Source organism: Sinohyriopsis cumingii, chromosome 16, assembly GCF_028554795.1.
Source record: "Sinohyriopsis cumingii isolate HCF-2022 chromosome 16, ASM2855479v2, whole genome shotgun sequence".
NCBI classification, from domain to species: Eukaryota; Metazoa; Mollusca; class Bivalvia; order Unionida; family Unionidae; genus Sinohyriopsis; species Sinohyriopsis cumingii.
In genome coordinates this window covers 77304837-77322071 of record NC_142976.1, presented here as the reverse complement: position 1 = coordinate 77322071, position 17235 = coordinate 77304837, and the positions used below count along the sequence as shown (strand labels likewise).

Genomic DNA, 17235 nt, shown 5'->3' with positions numbered 1-17235 from the left:
CAGACATTGAAAATTGCTTGTATATTATGTGCCATCCAATAAATGAACCAAAAAAAGAAAACTTCAAATTACAAAAAGACAAAACTGAAATAATGTGAGAAAGAAAATTACACTAACCTTCATAACTATTGCTCCATGCATGTAATCTATTGATTACTAGCACATTCACCTGTATTGACTATTGTTGCAATACATTTCAGGCATAAAGGACCAAACCTTTTTGTAGCGCAATATGAATGCCCCCAAAATAACGTAATGTAATATTTATATGTCAATTTAGATTAGACTTGAGAAAGTTTTGCATTTCCAAGGAAGTTTTCCATCAGGAGATGAAGTGATAACATTTTTCTTTCAGCAATGGAACCACAAATTTACATATCAAACAATAAAATAAGTTTCCTTAAATACTGCATGCATTTCTATTGAACAATTTCCATAACGATAGGTACTGCCTTTACTACCTGCTGTGCTTTCAAAATGATCAAAAAAACATGTGACAAAATGATGTAGGTCATTTCAACAATGTCTAATGCCACTGTGCAAATGTTGATATTGTCACATCATGGCACTGTCTAATGTCTATGTGCATTTGATGATATTGTCACATCAGAACATTGTCTACTGTCCATGTGCATTTGATGATATTGTCACATCATGGCACTGTCTAATGCCATTGTGCAAATGATGATATTGTCACATCATGGTACTGTCTAATGCCATTGTGCAAATGTTGATATTGTCACATCATGGCACTGTCTAATGCCATTGTGCAAATGTTGATATTGTCACATCATAGTACTGTCTAATGTCATTGTACAAATGTTGATATTGTCACATGGCACTGTCTAATGCCATTGTGCAAATGATGATATTGTCACATCATGGCACTGTCTAATGCCATTGTGCAAATAATGATATTGTCACATCATGGCGCTGACAATTTTATTTTTGATGTGCTAATGTAGGGTTAGGGACTCTAAAGTTACTGATACAGAAAATGCATTGCTAAAGTGACATTAATTTTAATTCAATAGCCTTTCCATTGCCCCACCCAATAATATATTTTGTATCCCACTTGAGCATTTCATCTAATTAATATTGAGTTTCTGTTCAAACAATTATTTATCATGTTTGAATTTCCAATTTCCAATTTTTGTGGCTTAACAATGTCCTCTCAAAAAATGTCAGGTACAAATGACAAATTATGGAGACACACACACACACACACACACACCCCCCACACACACATGCACACAACATATATATCCTCAAAATTTAAAGTCATTGAGATTTATGCTTCTTGGGTTGGAAACTTTATTGTAGAATCTGAGAATATTTACCTCCAGTATCAGTCTTTATTTAATAATTTACATATTTAAAGTTAAAATATGAATATATCAATTTTAATATCCCAAAAAGCTTTTGTCATATTAATGGCTTGCTATTTTGCCTTGGATATCAGCATATGGTATATTTTGTTAAAAGATATTCCATAGTTTATATAATGTTTAATCCTCACCAGATCTAGTCCAGTGTGAAGGCAGAGAAGTATTTTCTACATAGATTCCACTGGAAAGGTGTATTTTACATCACTGATCATGCTACTGGTTACTAATTCTAGATTGTGAGATAAAGATATCATTTATAACAGCAAATTTAAACTTTGATTCATTCAGTAAATAAACTTTGCCTTTTTCTGTATAAATCAAACTTTTTTAAAGCTACCATTATAATAAACCATGCTTGATAATAAGCCCACCTCCATTTTTGAAAAATTTTGACAAACATTTACAAAAGAAATCTTTGTCTGAAGATAAATTTATAAGCTCCTTTTTCACAAAATTATTAGACTGACTTCCTGGTCTTATCATGGAAGAAATACTGTATTGATATGATTAATTAATTACTATACCTACCATATCATTCTATTATACCTAAGGTGTCTCAGTCAGGTGTAGTATACACCAGGTAAGTATTTCACACGTAATGTAATACATACTCAAACAACTGTAATACACAATATTGTTTTATTTATCCAAATCAGATCCACTTGCTGATAAAGGAAATATATGCCAGACCATTTATTGTCCATGCAGAAATTGTCAGAATAGTATGATAGTTAAGAACTTAAGATATGATCTGATCTGATTGTCAGTGAATATGATCAATCATTGATAAAAGCAATGGTATTGGCATTGTTATTTCACAAGCACTTCATGAGTACTTCACAATTTCATGTAACTTACACCATTCATATGTATTGTATATTCTCACTTATAAGATGAGTCCAACATCCAACTCCAAAGACCTAGATCTGCTGTTGCATACTGTGATGACAGATATGGGTCTGTGCAGTTTGTTTGGAGTAATCAATAGAACATAAAGAATAGACCTTCATTTGCAATTGCATTATGCGATGGCAGATCAGAGTCCATTTTGTTTGCAGACGAGCTAGACTTATATGGAAGTATAAACTGTAGATTTTTTAAATGTAACCATTCAGTGCCATCAGAAAACATTTGAAATGATATTCATTGTAATTTGTATTTTGTATTACCTTAATGAAAATTTTCATTAGATTTTAGAAAAATAGAACATCATATTCAAATCAAACATTTAAGATTTTTGCAACCACATCTTTTGTTTTGTGTTATCTTTTATATACTGGGGAATTTTCGTATATGCATTAATAAACTGTCACTGTCTGGCAATTGACCAGAGCTGAGAATTCTTTGTGAAAAAGTTGGACCATATGTGGTAGTAACCTACCCCCCAAAATTAAACCTTCTTCATAAATAAACATAATATCTCAAAATCCAAATTGCTTTTAAGCTAAGATTTGGAATGCATATACCATAACATATGAGAGAGAGAGAGAGAGAGAGAGAGAGAGAGAGAGAGAGAGACACATACAGATACAGAGACAGAGAGAAAGACAGGTTTTCCTTCAAGAAACACATATCTTATAAATTATGCTACAATCTAATAGTAAAGTCATGCATAATTTAGCACAGAATTAACATGTTCTCTGTTGATGATGCATTGAAAAGTATGCATATACAAATTCTTTCATATTATTGAAATAAGCATCAGTCATTTCAGATACATATGAATTATTTTGAACCATGTCTACCATAATTTTTACTTGAAAATATGCCTTAAAATAAAGCCATCCTAAAAATATGAACCAAGCAAAACTTGCTAATTAATAGTATATACCACTGCTTATTTTGAAATGTACAGGGTTTTTAATATGACCACCTATCTGATTGCTGCCGAATGGCAGGTTTCTAAGCATATTTCCTAACATTTTGCAATTCATTTAAGTAGTGATGGTCTTACGTTAAGCAGGATCAGAAAGTTGGTCTCAAGCACTAGTGTTAATCCTAAATAAATTAATTAATTATTTTTCCTTTGCTGAAGAGTTAGATAAGAAGATAATAGGATCAGCATAGGTTAAAATCAATATTATTGGATGATATTTGAATAAATTCAGATATAGGTAGATATTAAGGCAATGATTCATACCTGGCTGGCAGTCAAAATGGTCAGATGTATATATTTTAATTTTTTGTGAATTTATTTTACCAGTTTGCAGTACTTAATCAGTTCATTCAAACTTCAACAAAGCCTTTTGCAGGCCAAGGTACTGATCTGTTAACCATATGTAGATATGTGATCAATATACCAGTGTCAGAACATTGACTGGTAAAGAAGTGATTTTGTATGGAGTAGAGAACACATGTCTACAATTGGTATAATCTTTAAACTAAATATGGTACGACATTGTCAGATTAAGAGCCTTTAGTGTATGATGCATTATGGGAACATGCATGCTCAGTAGTTACTATAATTCTCCAAATAAAGACAACAAAAGTAATAATGATAGTAGAAAGCATTTTCCTTGTTTGAATTACATTTTTTGCTCTTTCATGTGTGTGTGTGTACACCCCTCCCTCATTTTTGGGCATCTGAATAACTCATGAACCTGATGTCAGGACAGGTATGCATTCCATTTCTTCTTACAGTCAGTACACAGAAAATAGGCCCCTATTTTCTGAAAATGAAAAAAATGATAACTAAACTTGGTAAATGAAACCATGATATATTATTATTGTCTAAATCAGTATTATGAAATTCACACCTTTTTATAAAGATTTGTGTTTTTTCTTAAATTTTCTTTTTAAACAATTATCAGTACATTGCAAATAATGACATATGACAAAATCTGTATCAATGAAATGTTGGTAACATTTATTTATAGCAAGAGTTTAAGAAACAAATACCAGATAATGAAATATTGTCAAGTGAAATTTTTGTTTCTCTTTTATCTTTTGATTTGGTTTCAGTGTAATCATCATAAATGTGATATATGTCCTTGTGTAAATAACACATGAAAAGTTGTTAATCAATTGTCAAAGTGATGCCTGCAAGTGTTTTCATGTGATTCTGTTTAAGTACCAACTGTATTTTGATCTGTGACTTGAAAAAGTGTTTGTTGTATTGCTGTAATCAGTTAGACTTGGATCTCTTTTGTGTCACTTTAATTATATACTTTAAATGGGTAGAACTGAAACATTTTAAAAAGGATGCAAATCCTACTTGTGTACAAGCTAGAGATCAGGTCAGGTCATTCTAACTGACCAATCAAATACAGTTTTAAATATTATTTAATATCATTATATGAGCTAACATTAATCAATGGTTTATCTCATTCATTCATTAATGTGATTGAGGATAGCAATGGAACCAACAGAAAGTTTTATTTGATGAATGAAAAACTTAATAGATTGGGCTCATTATGGAGGAGTGAGATCCAAAATTTGCAGTATCTCAGTAAGTGTCCTCTTTATTTATGCTGTGGTCAATGTTGTTTGATGCCATCATCAGTTATTGAGAAAAAGATTTTAGTGTTTAATGGCATGTCTGCACAGTACTGGTTATATAGTGCCAATTAAAAGTTTACTTCTAAAAATGTACAGGTAAAAATTGTTAAATTAACTTTAAGAAGATAAGCCCTTTCAATAAAGGTAAGCATAAAGCCCTGCAATATAAAAGATAAGTAAATATGTCAAAATTCCTGAAAAAAACAATAAATTACAAAATGAATTATATTAGAAGTTTAAGCCATTTCACATTTTAAACTTGTGAGCTTAATTTCCTGCAGAATAATACATTTCTTATGATTTTTTCCTGTTAAATTTGTTAACATGATAAATTCGATGACTTTTAAAGTGTGAATAAAAATGTCATAATCAAGTGTTATAATACAATATTTTTCAATGATTGATGATCAGTCCATGCTGGATGATATGTCCATGCTTGATTATAGGTTTGTGCTGTATGATAGGTCCATGCTTGATGATAGGTTTGTGCTGAATGATAGGTCCATGCTTGATGATAGGTCCATGTATAATGATAGGTTTGTGCTGGATAATAGGTCCATGCTTGATGATAGGTTTGTGCTGGATGATAGGTCCATGCTTGATGATAGGTTTGTGCTGGATGATAGGTCCATGCTTGATGATAGGTTTGTGCTGGATGATAGGTCCATGCTTGATGATAGGTTTGTGCTGGATGATAGGTCCATGCTTGATGATAGGTCCATGTATAATAATAGGTTTGTGCTTGATGATAGGTCCATGCTTGATAATAGGTCCATGCTTGATGATATGTCCATACTTAATGATAGGTTTGTGCTTGATGATAGGTTTGTGCTGGATGATAGGTCCATGCTTGATTATAGGTTTGTGCTGGATGATAGGTCTATGCTTGATGATAGGTCCATGTATAATGATAGGTTTGTGCTGGATAATAGGTCCATGCTTGATGATAGGTTTGTGCTTGATGATAGGTCCATGCTTGATAATAGGTCCATGCTGGATGATAGGTTTGTGCTTGATGATTGGTCGATACTTGATGATAGGTTTGTGCTTGATGATAGGTCCATGTGGATGATAGGTCCATGCTTGATGATAGGTTTGTGTTGGATGATAGGTCCATGCTGGATGATAGGTCCATGTTTGATGATAAGGAAATGCTTGATGATAGGTCCATGCTTGATGATAGGTTTGTGCTGGATGATAGGTCCATGCTGGATGATAAGGAAATGCTTGATGATAGGTCTGTGCTTGATGATAGGTCCATACTTGATGATAGGTTTGTGCCTGATGATAAGTAAACACTTGATGATAGGTCCTTGCTTGAGGATAGTTCAATGCTTGAGGATAGGTCCATGCTTGCTGATAAGTCCATGCTTGATGATAATCAAACACTTGATGATAGGTTAATGCTTGATGATAAGCACATACTTGATGATAGGTCCATGCTTGAAGATAAGCACATACTTGATGATAGGTCCATGCTTGAGGATAAGCACACACTTGATGATAGTTACTTGATTGAGGATAGTTCAGTGCTTGAGGATAGGTCCATGCTTGCTGATAAGTCCATGCTTGATGATAAGCAAACACTTGATGATAAGCAAACACTTGAGAATAGGTCCATGCTTGATGATAAGCACATACTTGATGATAGGTCCATGCTTGAGGATAAGCACACACTTGATGATAGGTCCATGCTTGATGATAGGTCCATGCTTGATGATAAGCACATACTTGATGATAGGTCCTTGCTTGAGGATAGTTCAATGCTTGAGGATGGGTCCATGCTTGCTGATAAGTCCATGCTTGATGATAAGCACATACTAGATGATAGGTCCATGCTTGATGATAGGTCCAAGCTTGAGGATAAGCACATACTTGATGATAGGTCCTTGCTTGAGGATAGTTCAGTGCTTGAGGATAGGTCCATGCTTGCTGATAAGTCCATGCTTGATGATAAGCAAACACTTGATGATAGGTTAATGCTTGATGATAAGCACATACTTGATGATAGGTCCATGCTTGAAGATAAGCACATACTTGATGATAGGTCCGTGCTTGAGGATAAGCACACACTTGATGATAGTTAATTGATTGAGGATAGTTCAATGCTTGAGGATAGGTCCATGCTTGCTGATAAGTCCATGCTTGATGATAAGCAAACACTTGATGATAAGCAAACACTTGAGAATAGGTCCATACTTGATGATAAGCACATACTTGATGCTAGGTCCATGCTTGATGATAAGCACATGCTTGATGATAGGTGCATGCTTGATGATAAGCACATACTTGATGATAGGTCCATGCTTGATGATAAGCACACACTTGATGATAGGTCCATGCTTGATGATAAGCACACACTTGATGATAGGTCCATGCTTGATGATAAGCACATACTTGATGATAGGTGCATGCTTGATGATAAGCACATATTTGATGATAGTTACTTGACTGAGGATAGTTCAATGCTTGATGATAGGTACATGCTTGATGATAAGCACACACTTGATGATAGGTCCATGCTTGATGATAGGTCCATGCTTGATGATAGGTCCATGCTTGATGATAGGTCCATGCTTGATGATATGTCCATACTTAATGATAGGTCCATGCTTGATGATAAGCACACACCTAATGATAGGTCCATGCTTGATGATAGGTCCATATTTGAAGATAGGTCCATGCTTGATGATAGGTCCATGCTTAATGATAAGCACATACTTGATGATAGGTCCATGCTTGATGATAAGCACATATTTGATGATAGGTCCATGCTTGATGATAAGCACATACTCGATGATAGGTCCATGCTTGATGATAGACTCATGCTCAATGATAAGTCCATGCTTGCTGATAAGTCCTTGTTTGATGATAAGTACATGCTTGTTGATAGGCCCCATGTGTGCTGTTAAAAGCCCATCACTTTTACAAAATTTGACAAATATTTATTTAAGATGTGCTGGTCTGTTTACAAGCCCCCCCCACCACTATTTTTTAAAACTGCTGTTATTCTGGTATCCTTGATTAGTACTGTAGGAAAAATATAGTGTTAAGATATAGCTTGGTTAGTATGTAAGTAATATGTAGTAAATGTAATTAGGATAATTTCTTCATTATTGTATTAATATACTTTGCAATCAAAACCTCATTAAATGTCTGTTAGCAGCGAATATGAACAAAATTAATAATATTTCAGGTAAATGCAAATATATGAAGTTTGGAAGAATCCTGCATAATGAAATAATCTGTAAAACTTTGATGCTTGAAAAATATCACACCATTATTGTAATGCCATAATATTTATCCTTTGTGCATCAAGTGGTTAAATTAATATAAAGCAAATACATGTATACATTTTATATGAGCTATTATGCTAGAAGAAACAAAAATCATCTTTTGAGATGTCCTTGTATATTTTTAACATACAATAACTGCTTCCTTGCAGGTCATGGTTCCTTTGAATATAGCAATAAATTCTTCAGATATGAAGGACAATGGAAAAATGGCAAAAAACATGGTAAGTGTTTTTACTTATTTATTTAATTAGTTAATTCTGCCAAGATCACTTGCTAATCAATGAGTACTTACAAGTACATAATCTATCCACAGTACATTTGTTGAGGCCAAAATCACTAGTAACACTAATTCAGTGCAGCCATGCAAGCTCAGGGCATAGCTCTGATCTAGAACAGCCATACAAGCTCAGGGCATATCTCTCATCTAGAACAGCCGTACAAGCTCAGGGCATATCTCTGATCTAGAACAGCCATGCAAGCTCAGGGCACATCTCTGATCTAGAACAGCCATGGAAAGCTCAATGAATAGTTCTGATCAAGAACAGTCAGGAAAAGCTCAGATAATAGCACTGATCTAGAACATCAATAAAAAGCTGAGGGAATAGCACTGATCTAGAACAGCCATGAAAAGCTCAAGGAATAGCACTGATCCAGAACAGCCATGTAGACTCAAGGAACAGCACTGATATAGAACAGCCATGCAAGCTCAGTGCATAGCTCTGATCTAGAACAGCCATGAAAAGCTTAGGGAATAGCACTGATCCAGAACAGCCATGCAAGCTCAGGGCATATCTCTGATCTAGAACAGCCATGCAAGCTCAGGGTATATCACTGATCTAGAACAACCATGAAAAGATCAGGGAATAACACTGATCCAGAACAGCCATGCAAGCTCAGAGAATAGCACTGATCCAGAATAGCCATGCAAGATCAGGGAATATCAGTGATCCAGAACAGCCATGCAAGCTCAGGGAATAGCAGTGATTCAGAATTGCCATAAAAAGCTTAGGGAATAGCCCTGATCCAGAACAGCCATGCAAGCTCAGGAAATATCACTGATCCAGAACAGTCATGCAAGCTCAGGAAATATCACTGATCCAGAACAGCCATACAAGCCCAGGGAATAGCAATGATCCAGAACAGTCATGCAAGCTCAAGGAATAGCAATGATCCAGAACAGCCATGCAAGCTCAAAGAATAGCACTGATCCAGATCAGGGAGTATCAGTGATCCAGAACAGCTATGCAAGCTCAGGGATAGCAATGATCCAGATCAGTCATGCAAGCTCAGGGAATAGTACTAATCTAGAACAGCCATGCAAGCTCAGGGAATAGCAATGATCCAGATGAGCCATTTGATATACTTCATCTGCAGATATTGGAGGGTCTCCACTAATTGATAATTTCACACTGATGTCATTTCTTGCATTCAAGTAATAAAACACCACTATCTTTCTCATTCGAGTAGATGAATGACTTGTGTTTTTTATGCTTTTAAATCTTTGTCTTTAATGGCAAAGAAAATCTTTCCTGACTGCTTTTTTGTTTTATAACTAAATATTTATAGCCAATACCATGTTGAAGTGTATTCCCATAATTTTTCCAGATTCATTTTGAGAAATTCTATGATGACAAAGTTAGAATGTTGTAAGGCAAGATGAAGGATAAGACCTGAGTAAACAAAATGTTTTCACCTACCAGATATGAGCATCAAGCCTGTTGTAGCACATATGAAGAAATTATCCATTGATCCATGAATCCAGTTATGATCTTCACTTATTCTTGACTTTGAGCACTATATTTTGAACTAACAGAGTGTAAAAAAAAATATGACAGGTAATGAAGATTACATAAGTGTCTGCAACTAATCAAAACACTGTGTAAAATTTAGAAAAAGTATAATCAGGCAGTAACTATTTTCATGCAGTAACAAGTGCAAAATTTCTAGACCCTGATCTGCCTGGCATCATGGAGCATTTGATCTGGATCTACACTTTTTGCATTTGATGGATTGCTAGATCACTGATAGACCCACCTCCTGAAATTCCAAATATTTGCAATTAAATTTCAGATAATATAGAATTTTTTGAAAAAACTGAATGAGAAATGTTGGAGTTACTAGTTTGAATTTCCATATGTTGTATAGTGGCAATCATAAAAGAGCTGCTCTGAGCAACCAGCTTACAGGCCTTTGGCCTGGTTGTTGTTACATAACACTTATGCCTAATCAGAGATAATAGTGGTTGATTGTAGGTCATTGTTGATGGCAAGGTGTTAATATCTGACTGACAAGTAGACTAAGTTAATTTTCCTGATATCCTAGAGTGTGTAATAGTGAATTTTATTTTAATTATGGACCACTGCTTGTATTTAATTTTAAGGTTTCTTCACGTGTTCATTAATTACCCAGTCAACATGAATTACATGCTCTACACTAGTAGTATTTTCAATTTCTCTTTCAGGTCATGGAAAGTTGGTTATGACAGATGGAAGCTACTATGAGGGTAGTTTCAAAGATGGAGAAATCGATGGCTTTGGTTTCCGCTATTTTGCAGACTCAGGAGCTAAATATCAGGGACAGTTTCACCTGGGAGAATTACATGGTAAGGGACGGATGGTCTGGCCAGATGGATCCATATATGAGGGAGATTTTGTTCATAACAGGCGGCAGGGTAGGTACACAATGTATATATAATGAATTGTATATATTTGTTTGTGTATGTATGTCTGTGTGCATGCATGAATCAGATTTTGATTACATTGAATATTGTTATTTAAAATGCAGATTTCCTGACTGATCATTTGTGTGCTAATGAAAATTATCAATTTTTCTGAATATATTGTCTAAAAAATTAAAATCTCTAGTGTCAGGATGATATATTGATGTGCTGGACAAGTTGAAACCTCTAATGTCAGGATTGTGTATTGATGTGCTGAACAAGTTAAAACCTCTAATGTCAGGATCATATATTGGTATGCTGGACAAGTTGAAACCTCTAATGTCAGGATTGTGTATTGATGTGCTGGACAAGTTGAAACCTCTAATGTCCGGATCATATATTGATGTGCTGGACAAGTTGAAACCTCCAATGTCAGGATTGTGTATTGATGTGCTGGACAAGTTAAAACCTCTAATGTCAGGATCATATATTGATGTGCTGGACACGATGAAACCTCTAGTGTCAGGATCATATATTGATGTGCTGGACAAGTTAAAACCTCTAATGTCAGGATCATATATTGATGTACTGGACAAGTTGAAACCTCTAATGTCAGGATTGTGTATTGATGTGCCCCAAAACTTCCATGCTGGTCAAATTGGGACAGGTAAACTAGGTTTCTGTATATTCTTGTTTGGCAATGAAGAACACCTGAATGATACTGTTTCAGTCTTTTCTTTTAACAATAGAGAATTCAGGTTACAAATTTTTGCTTTTCATTTTATTTGTAACACTTTGTCTGTCTGTTTGTGTACAATACCCAAATATCCCTAGTGACTGGTGCTCAATAGTTACTTCGATGGCTGTAAATTCTGGGAAATTTCTTTAACCATGACACATGTTATGCTGCTTAATTTGTTTGAATGGAATAAACTATTAACAAAATCAACTGATTACAATCCAACAAGTGTCAGTCATCAATTGAAATTGATCTCTGACCATAATTGTGACTCGGATTCTAATAATACATGGAACTGCTGATTCGAGTGAACTCTAATATCAAGATTCTTTTATAGCATAAAAATTCTTGGTTGCAATTAAATGTATTGCCTAAATGATTGCCATCTATTCAAATAATTTCACCTTTGAAAATTTGAAAGATAAGCCACTTTTTCTGTAAAAAATGCTATAAATGATCTCAACCCTTGAAATCTTTGAATCCAGATATGGACATTTATGTGCTGTCAGTGGGTTATGTGACCTGTAAATTTGATTGAAAATACTAAGTAAGTTTGTGAATGGTAGTCTAGTTCTTTTGTTTCCTAGAAGATATAATACAATACACCAGATATTTTCCAAATCTATACCCTATACCAGTGATTTAACTGACTAAAATATAATTTCTTTGATGTATGTAATTATGTTTGTTTAATGATGCCTTTGAAATATTAAGAAAGTATATTTCATAGAAAAATAAAAAAATGAAATACATAAACTCAGCTTTTTGGTCAAATATTTTGCTTATGAATACCATAATGGTAATTGAACTTAAACTGATTTTAAAACCACATTGTTAATTTTTCTACTTTTATTCAAAGGATTTGGTGCAATGAAATCTGTGACAGAAAACCTCTTGTACAAGGGAGGTTACTTCCACAATAAAAGACATGGACAGGGAACAATGATTTATCCGTAAGTATCTAAAGCTTTATCAATTTTTTTCCTTCCATTCACATCCAGTCATTATTATTATCATCATCATTTTCATCATAATCATCAAAATAATATATTTATCATTTACTTGATTTTGTGCATTATATCTAGAAAATCATGAACCTAAAGGTATCAATTTAGTTCTGATACACTCTGTTACACTTTCCTAAATGTAACATTGTTAACTGTTCTGATACACTCTGTTATTACTTAATTTCTAAATGTATAAATATTAAGTGCCCATGATACACTCTATTATACTTAATTTCTAAATGTATAAATATTAAATGCTCATGATACACTCTATTATACTTAATTTCTAAATGTATAAATATTAAATGCCCATGATACACTCTATTATACTTAATTTCTAAATGTATAAATATTTAGTGCCCATCATACATTCTGTTATACTTAATTTCTAAATGTATAAATGTTAAATGTTCATGTTACACTGTTATACTTAATTTCTAAATGTATAAATGTTAAGCGCCCATGATACTCTCTGTTACACTTAATTTCTAAATGTATAAATATTAAGTGCCCATGATACTCTCTGTTATACCTAATTCCTTAATGTATAATGTATTATGTTATGTTAAGTACTTGTGATGCATTCAGTTATATACATGTATACTGTACTTTTTTCTGAATAATATACTGTATTTTGTGTAATTTTTCATACACTAAAACATTATATATATATATATGTATATATATGTGTGTGTGTATATATATATATATATATATATATATATATATATATATATATATATATATATATATATATATATATATATATATATATATATATATATTATATTTTTGTCCTTTATTTTGTATCACCTCTTTTTTTGTATAAATTTTTTGAAAATTGTAGGAACTAAGAAAATGGCATTTATAATTTTCATAAAACTATTTTTACACCTAAACAATAATTTTAAAAGTGTATGAAAAATTACTTATACTATGACATTGCATTCAAGATAGTTGGCAAGTGCTCTTTCCTAATTAGGGACAGTTATACAGTGCATTGCAAAAAATGCATGCATTACTTATGAATACAGAACAAGTATGTCATGAACACAATTTTAACATTAGTCTACACATTGCATGCAATTGAGTAAAATTCTATACTCAGTAATATCAGCTTATAAAACAATGCAAATGCATTTGTAACCATACATGTATCGGCTTTCATTTTATCCATAGTATTAGGGCTTTTTCACCCTTGATTACTTTCCTTATTGTATCATTATATATTTAATATTATGCACTATATCCATATATTTAGATATTTACATACATAATCTGTATAATTCAGGGAAAGTCATTTATACAGCATATGTATTGATGCCAGTAAGCAGTATGTGATGGGTTTTTACTTAAAGTCTGATTATATAAAAGTCTGTGTTATTTCTCTCTCTCTCTCTTGTTCACGAATGTTATATATAGTCATCATTTATTTAGCTGTACTGTAATTTTAACTTGATTAAAACTTCTATTATCGATTGCATATAAATTCATTTTTATCTTAAGAACCAAAGTTTAAGGATACAATGTTGACATCCTGTTTTTTCAGGTTTAGTTCACATAGGGCTACACATGTTTTTATTTAATTTGTGATATATACTTGAGTCCAACTGCAGATGCCAGACCCAAGTGCTGCATAATGCACCAGCAGATCTGGGTCAATTCAGTTTGAAGAAACAACATAGAAACATAGAACCTGATCTACTGGTGCATTATACATTGGCAGATCATGGTCTATGTCTGCATTTGGATTCAACTTGTGAGTATGTACAGTAAAAGTAAAGACAAAATGGTGGTCTCATTTCTACAATTTAGTAACTCTTCTTAGGTCTTGATAAAAAGTGGGGAGAAAGGTATCCATTCAACTTTTAGTAATGTATGCAAAATTAATTCTTTCATTGCTTCTGACAAAATTATTTCATTTTATAAAATTAAATGCAGTGAAGCTTTACTACTCTGAAATATGAGTCTGTTTTGTATCAAACTGTTAAAACTTGAAACAAAAAATACATGTATCTGTAATTCAGATTAATAATAGCTCATACGTATGCACATATGTTCACCAGAAGATGTTCAAGATCCTAGCAAGGTCACTATCAGAAGGATGAGGATCAAAATTTCCTGAGGATGACAGTAGGCTAAAAGGTCAAGGTTAAAACTTAACAGCATAAATGTGAATGCAACCTATAATTAGGCAGTACATTTTTTCATCTTTCATCTTTCATCAATATTTTGGTGTATATACCTTATAACTGTTCAAGGATGGAAGGGTTATTTGATAAATGTCCACAGTGTTAAATTATGCATTTCAATGTCACCCATAAGTAACAAAAAAACAAAAACCTCTTTATTAGAACTACATGTTTATTAATTTTGACATTGATAATGTGTGGTCTTTCTAGCCTGAGTTGCCTGAAGACAAAACATTTGGCCTGGGCCAGGTATACATGATTTGCTGCATATTTGTATATTTTTGCATGTATTTTTAACTTGGGCATTGGAAGTTTGGTTTCAGCTGTTTATCTTTTCATCTCAGAAATATACCATTGCAATGTACTCTGATGTATATTGTTTGTTTTTGCAAGATATTTACACTTTTTATTCTAAGATTTTATAATGGAGGCTGATTTTTCATAAACCATTTTTAAGAAATAAAAGTGGTTGAACCTCACAGTGACAATTTTTTGACTTTCTGGATACGGAAAGCAAATGCTTCAAAATACCACCCCAAAAGTAGTTTGTACAGAGTATTATACTGGCATGAGAGTTTTAAACTTATTCCAGTTCTCTTTTCAAAAGCCAGATTTATTCAACATCGAAAAATACATGTATTGAATTTTTAATAATGACTTTAATTCAGATTGTATTAAAAAAGAAACAAAATTTATAAATGGAAAGTTTATTTTCATCAGCTTTCACTTTGCAATGGAAAATCTGTGATGATTTTAGTCCTAGATCCATTTGAATGTTTAATGTTCTGTTGTGAACATAGAAATTAATTCTTTCAATGTAGAAGTGCTATTTCTTTACAGAGATTGCATTGACCTATCATAAATTTTTTGACTAATATAAATGTTTGCTGATTAGGAATTTGTATTATTTCTTATTTTTAGTTTATTTATTTAAAATGAATTCTTTTATTGATTGCCAATCTGTTTTCCATCCTTTTCAGAATAGTACTGTATATAGCTTTGCACTGTGCATCTACGTCCATATATTTGTATCAGTGTATAAGGGATATTTGAAAAATTCTGAATATTTTTTAAAATTTGAACTTGTCAGGAAATTACTGCTCATGCTAGACAAAATAATGTTCTTTAAAATGATCTGCAGTTGCATATGCAGCATGCCAGACACCAGGAGATATATGTCAGTGACCTATAAATGTCAGAGAAAAAGAATAATTCTCTTACTGTGCCAAGAGCATACTGTAAAATCTGGGCACTCTTAGGGCACTCTCTGACTCATACACTGGCCAACTTGGATAAAGTGTAAAAACTGGGTACTCTTAGAGCACTCTCCAACTCATACCATGGCCAATTTGGATAAAATGTAAAATCTGTGTACTCTTAGGGCACTCTTCAAATCATACCATGACCAACTTGGATAAAATGTAAAATTTGAGTACTCTTAGAGCACTCTCCAACTCATACCATGGCCAACTTGGATAAAATATAAAATCTGGGTATTCTTAGGGCACTCTTCAACTCATATCATGGCCAACTTGGATAAAACGTAAAATCTGGGTACTCTTAGGGCACTCTTCAACTCATACCATGGCCAACTTGGATAGAATGTAAAATTTGGGTATTCTTAGGGCACTTTCCTACTCATACCATGGCCAGCTTGGATAAAATGTAAAATCTGGGTACTCTTTGAGCACTCTTCTACTCACACCATGGCCAACTTGGATAAAATGTAAAATCTGAGTACTCTTAGGGCACTCTTCAACTCATACCATGGCCAACTTGGATAAAATGTAAAATCTGGGTACTCTTAGAGCACCTTTCAACTCATACCATGGCCAACTTGGATAAAATGTAAAATCTTGGTATTCTTAGGGCACTCTTCAACTCATACCATGGCCAACTTGGATAAAGTGTAAAATCTGGGTACTCTTAGGGCACTCTCTGACTCATACTATGGCCAACTTAGATAATGTATGGATGTAATTCTCAGTAATATCCAACAATTTTGAGGTGATATCATTGTTTTTAAAAATGGTTGCAAATCCATGTTAGATGACCCACATCTGGAAGAACATTGTCAGCGATTGGTGAGCAGGAAGATGCCACTGTGAAGAAGACAGTTCAGGAAGATGCTGAATACACAATGAAAGATACTTCTTTTATCATGGGCCAGACTCTGCTATTATGTTACTGTACATTTTTATGCCCCCAAAGTGTTGCCAAACGTTGTTTCACACTAGGCCACCCATCCACATATCAGTAACCAGGTTATCTGTCTATTTCATGACAATACATGGACACATACATTTTCATGAAGTGACAGACATCCTGAAGGAGCACAGCATTAAAGAATTTTCATATCCTTCATACTGAACTGATTTATTTCCATATCCTTCATACTGAACTGATTTATTTCCATATCCTTCATACTGAACTGATTTATTTCCATATCCTTCATA

The 17235-nt window shown here is 33.3% G+C and overlaps 1 protein-coding gene across 10 annotated transcripts in view; it reads left to right on the top strand.

Moving 5' to 3' along the window:
• Nucleotides 1–17235, top strand: part of LOC149780843 (MORN repeat-containing protein 1-like) — a 101692-nt gene that overhangs the window by 4291 nt on the left and 80166 nt on the right. For 8 of the 10 annotated variants that reach the window (XM_089937920.1, XM_089937927.1, XM_089937924.1 and 5 more), the window contains exons 2-5: nt 8332–8403; nt 10644–10853; nt 12440–12533; nt 14990–15028. In XM_089937920.1, coding sequence (XP_089794046.1) covers nt 8332–8403; nt 10644–10853; nt 12440–12533; nt 14990–15028 — 415 coding nt within the window. The remainder of the gene's footprint in view (nt 1–8331; nt 8404–10643; nt 10854–12439; nt 12534–14989; nt 15029–17235) is intronic. The other 2 variants (XM_089937926.1, XM_089937918.1) reach the window with 1 other exon arrangement.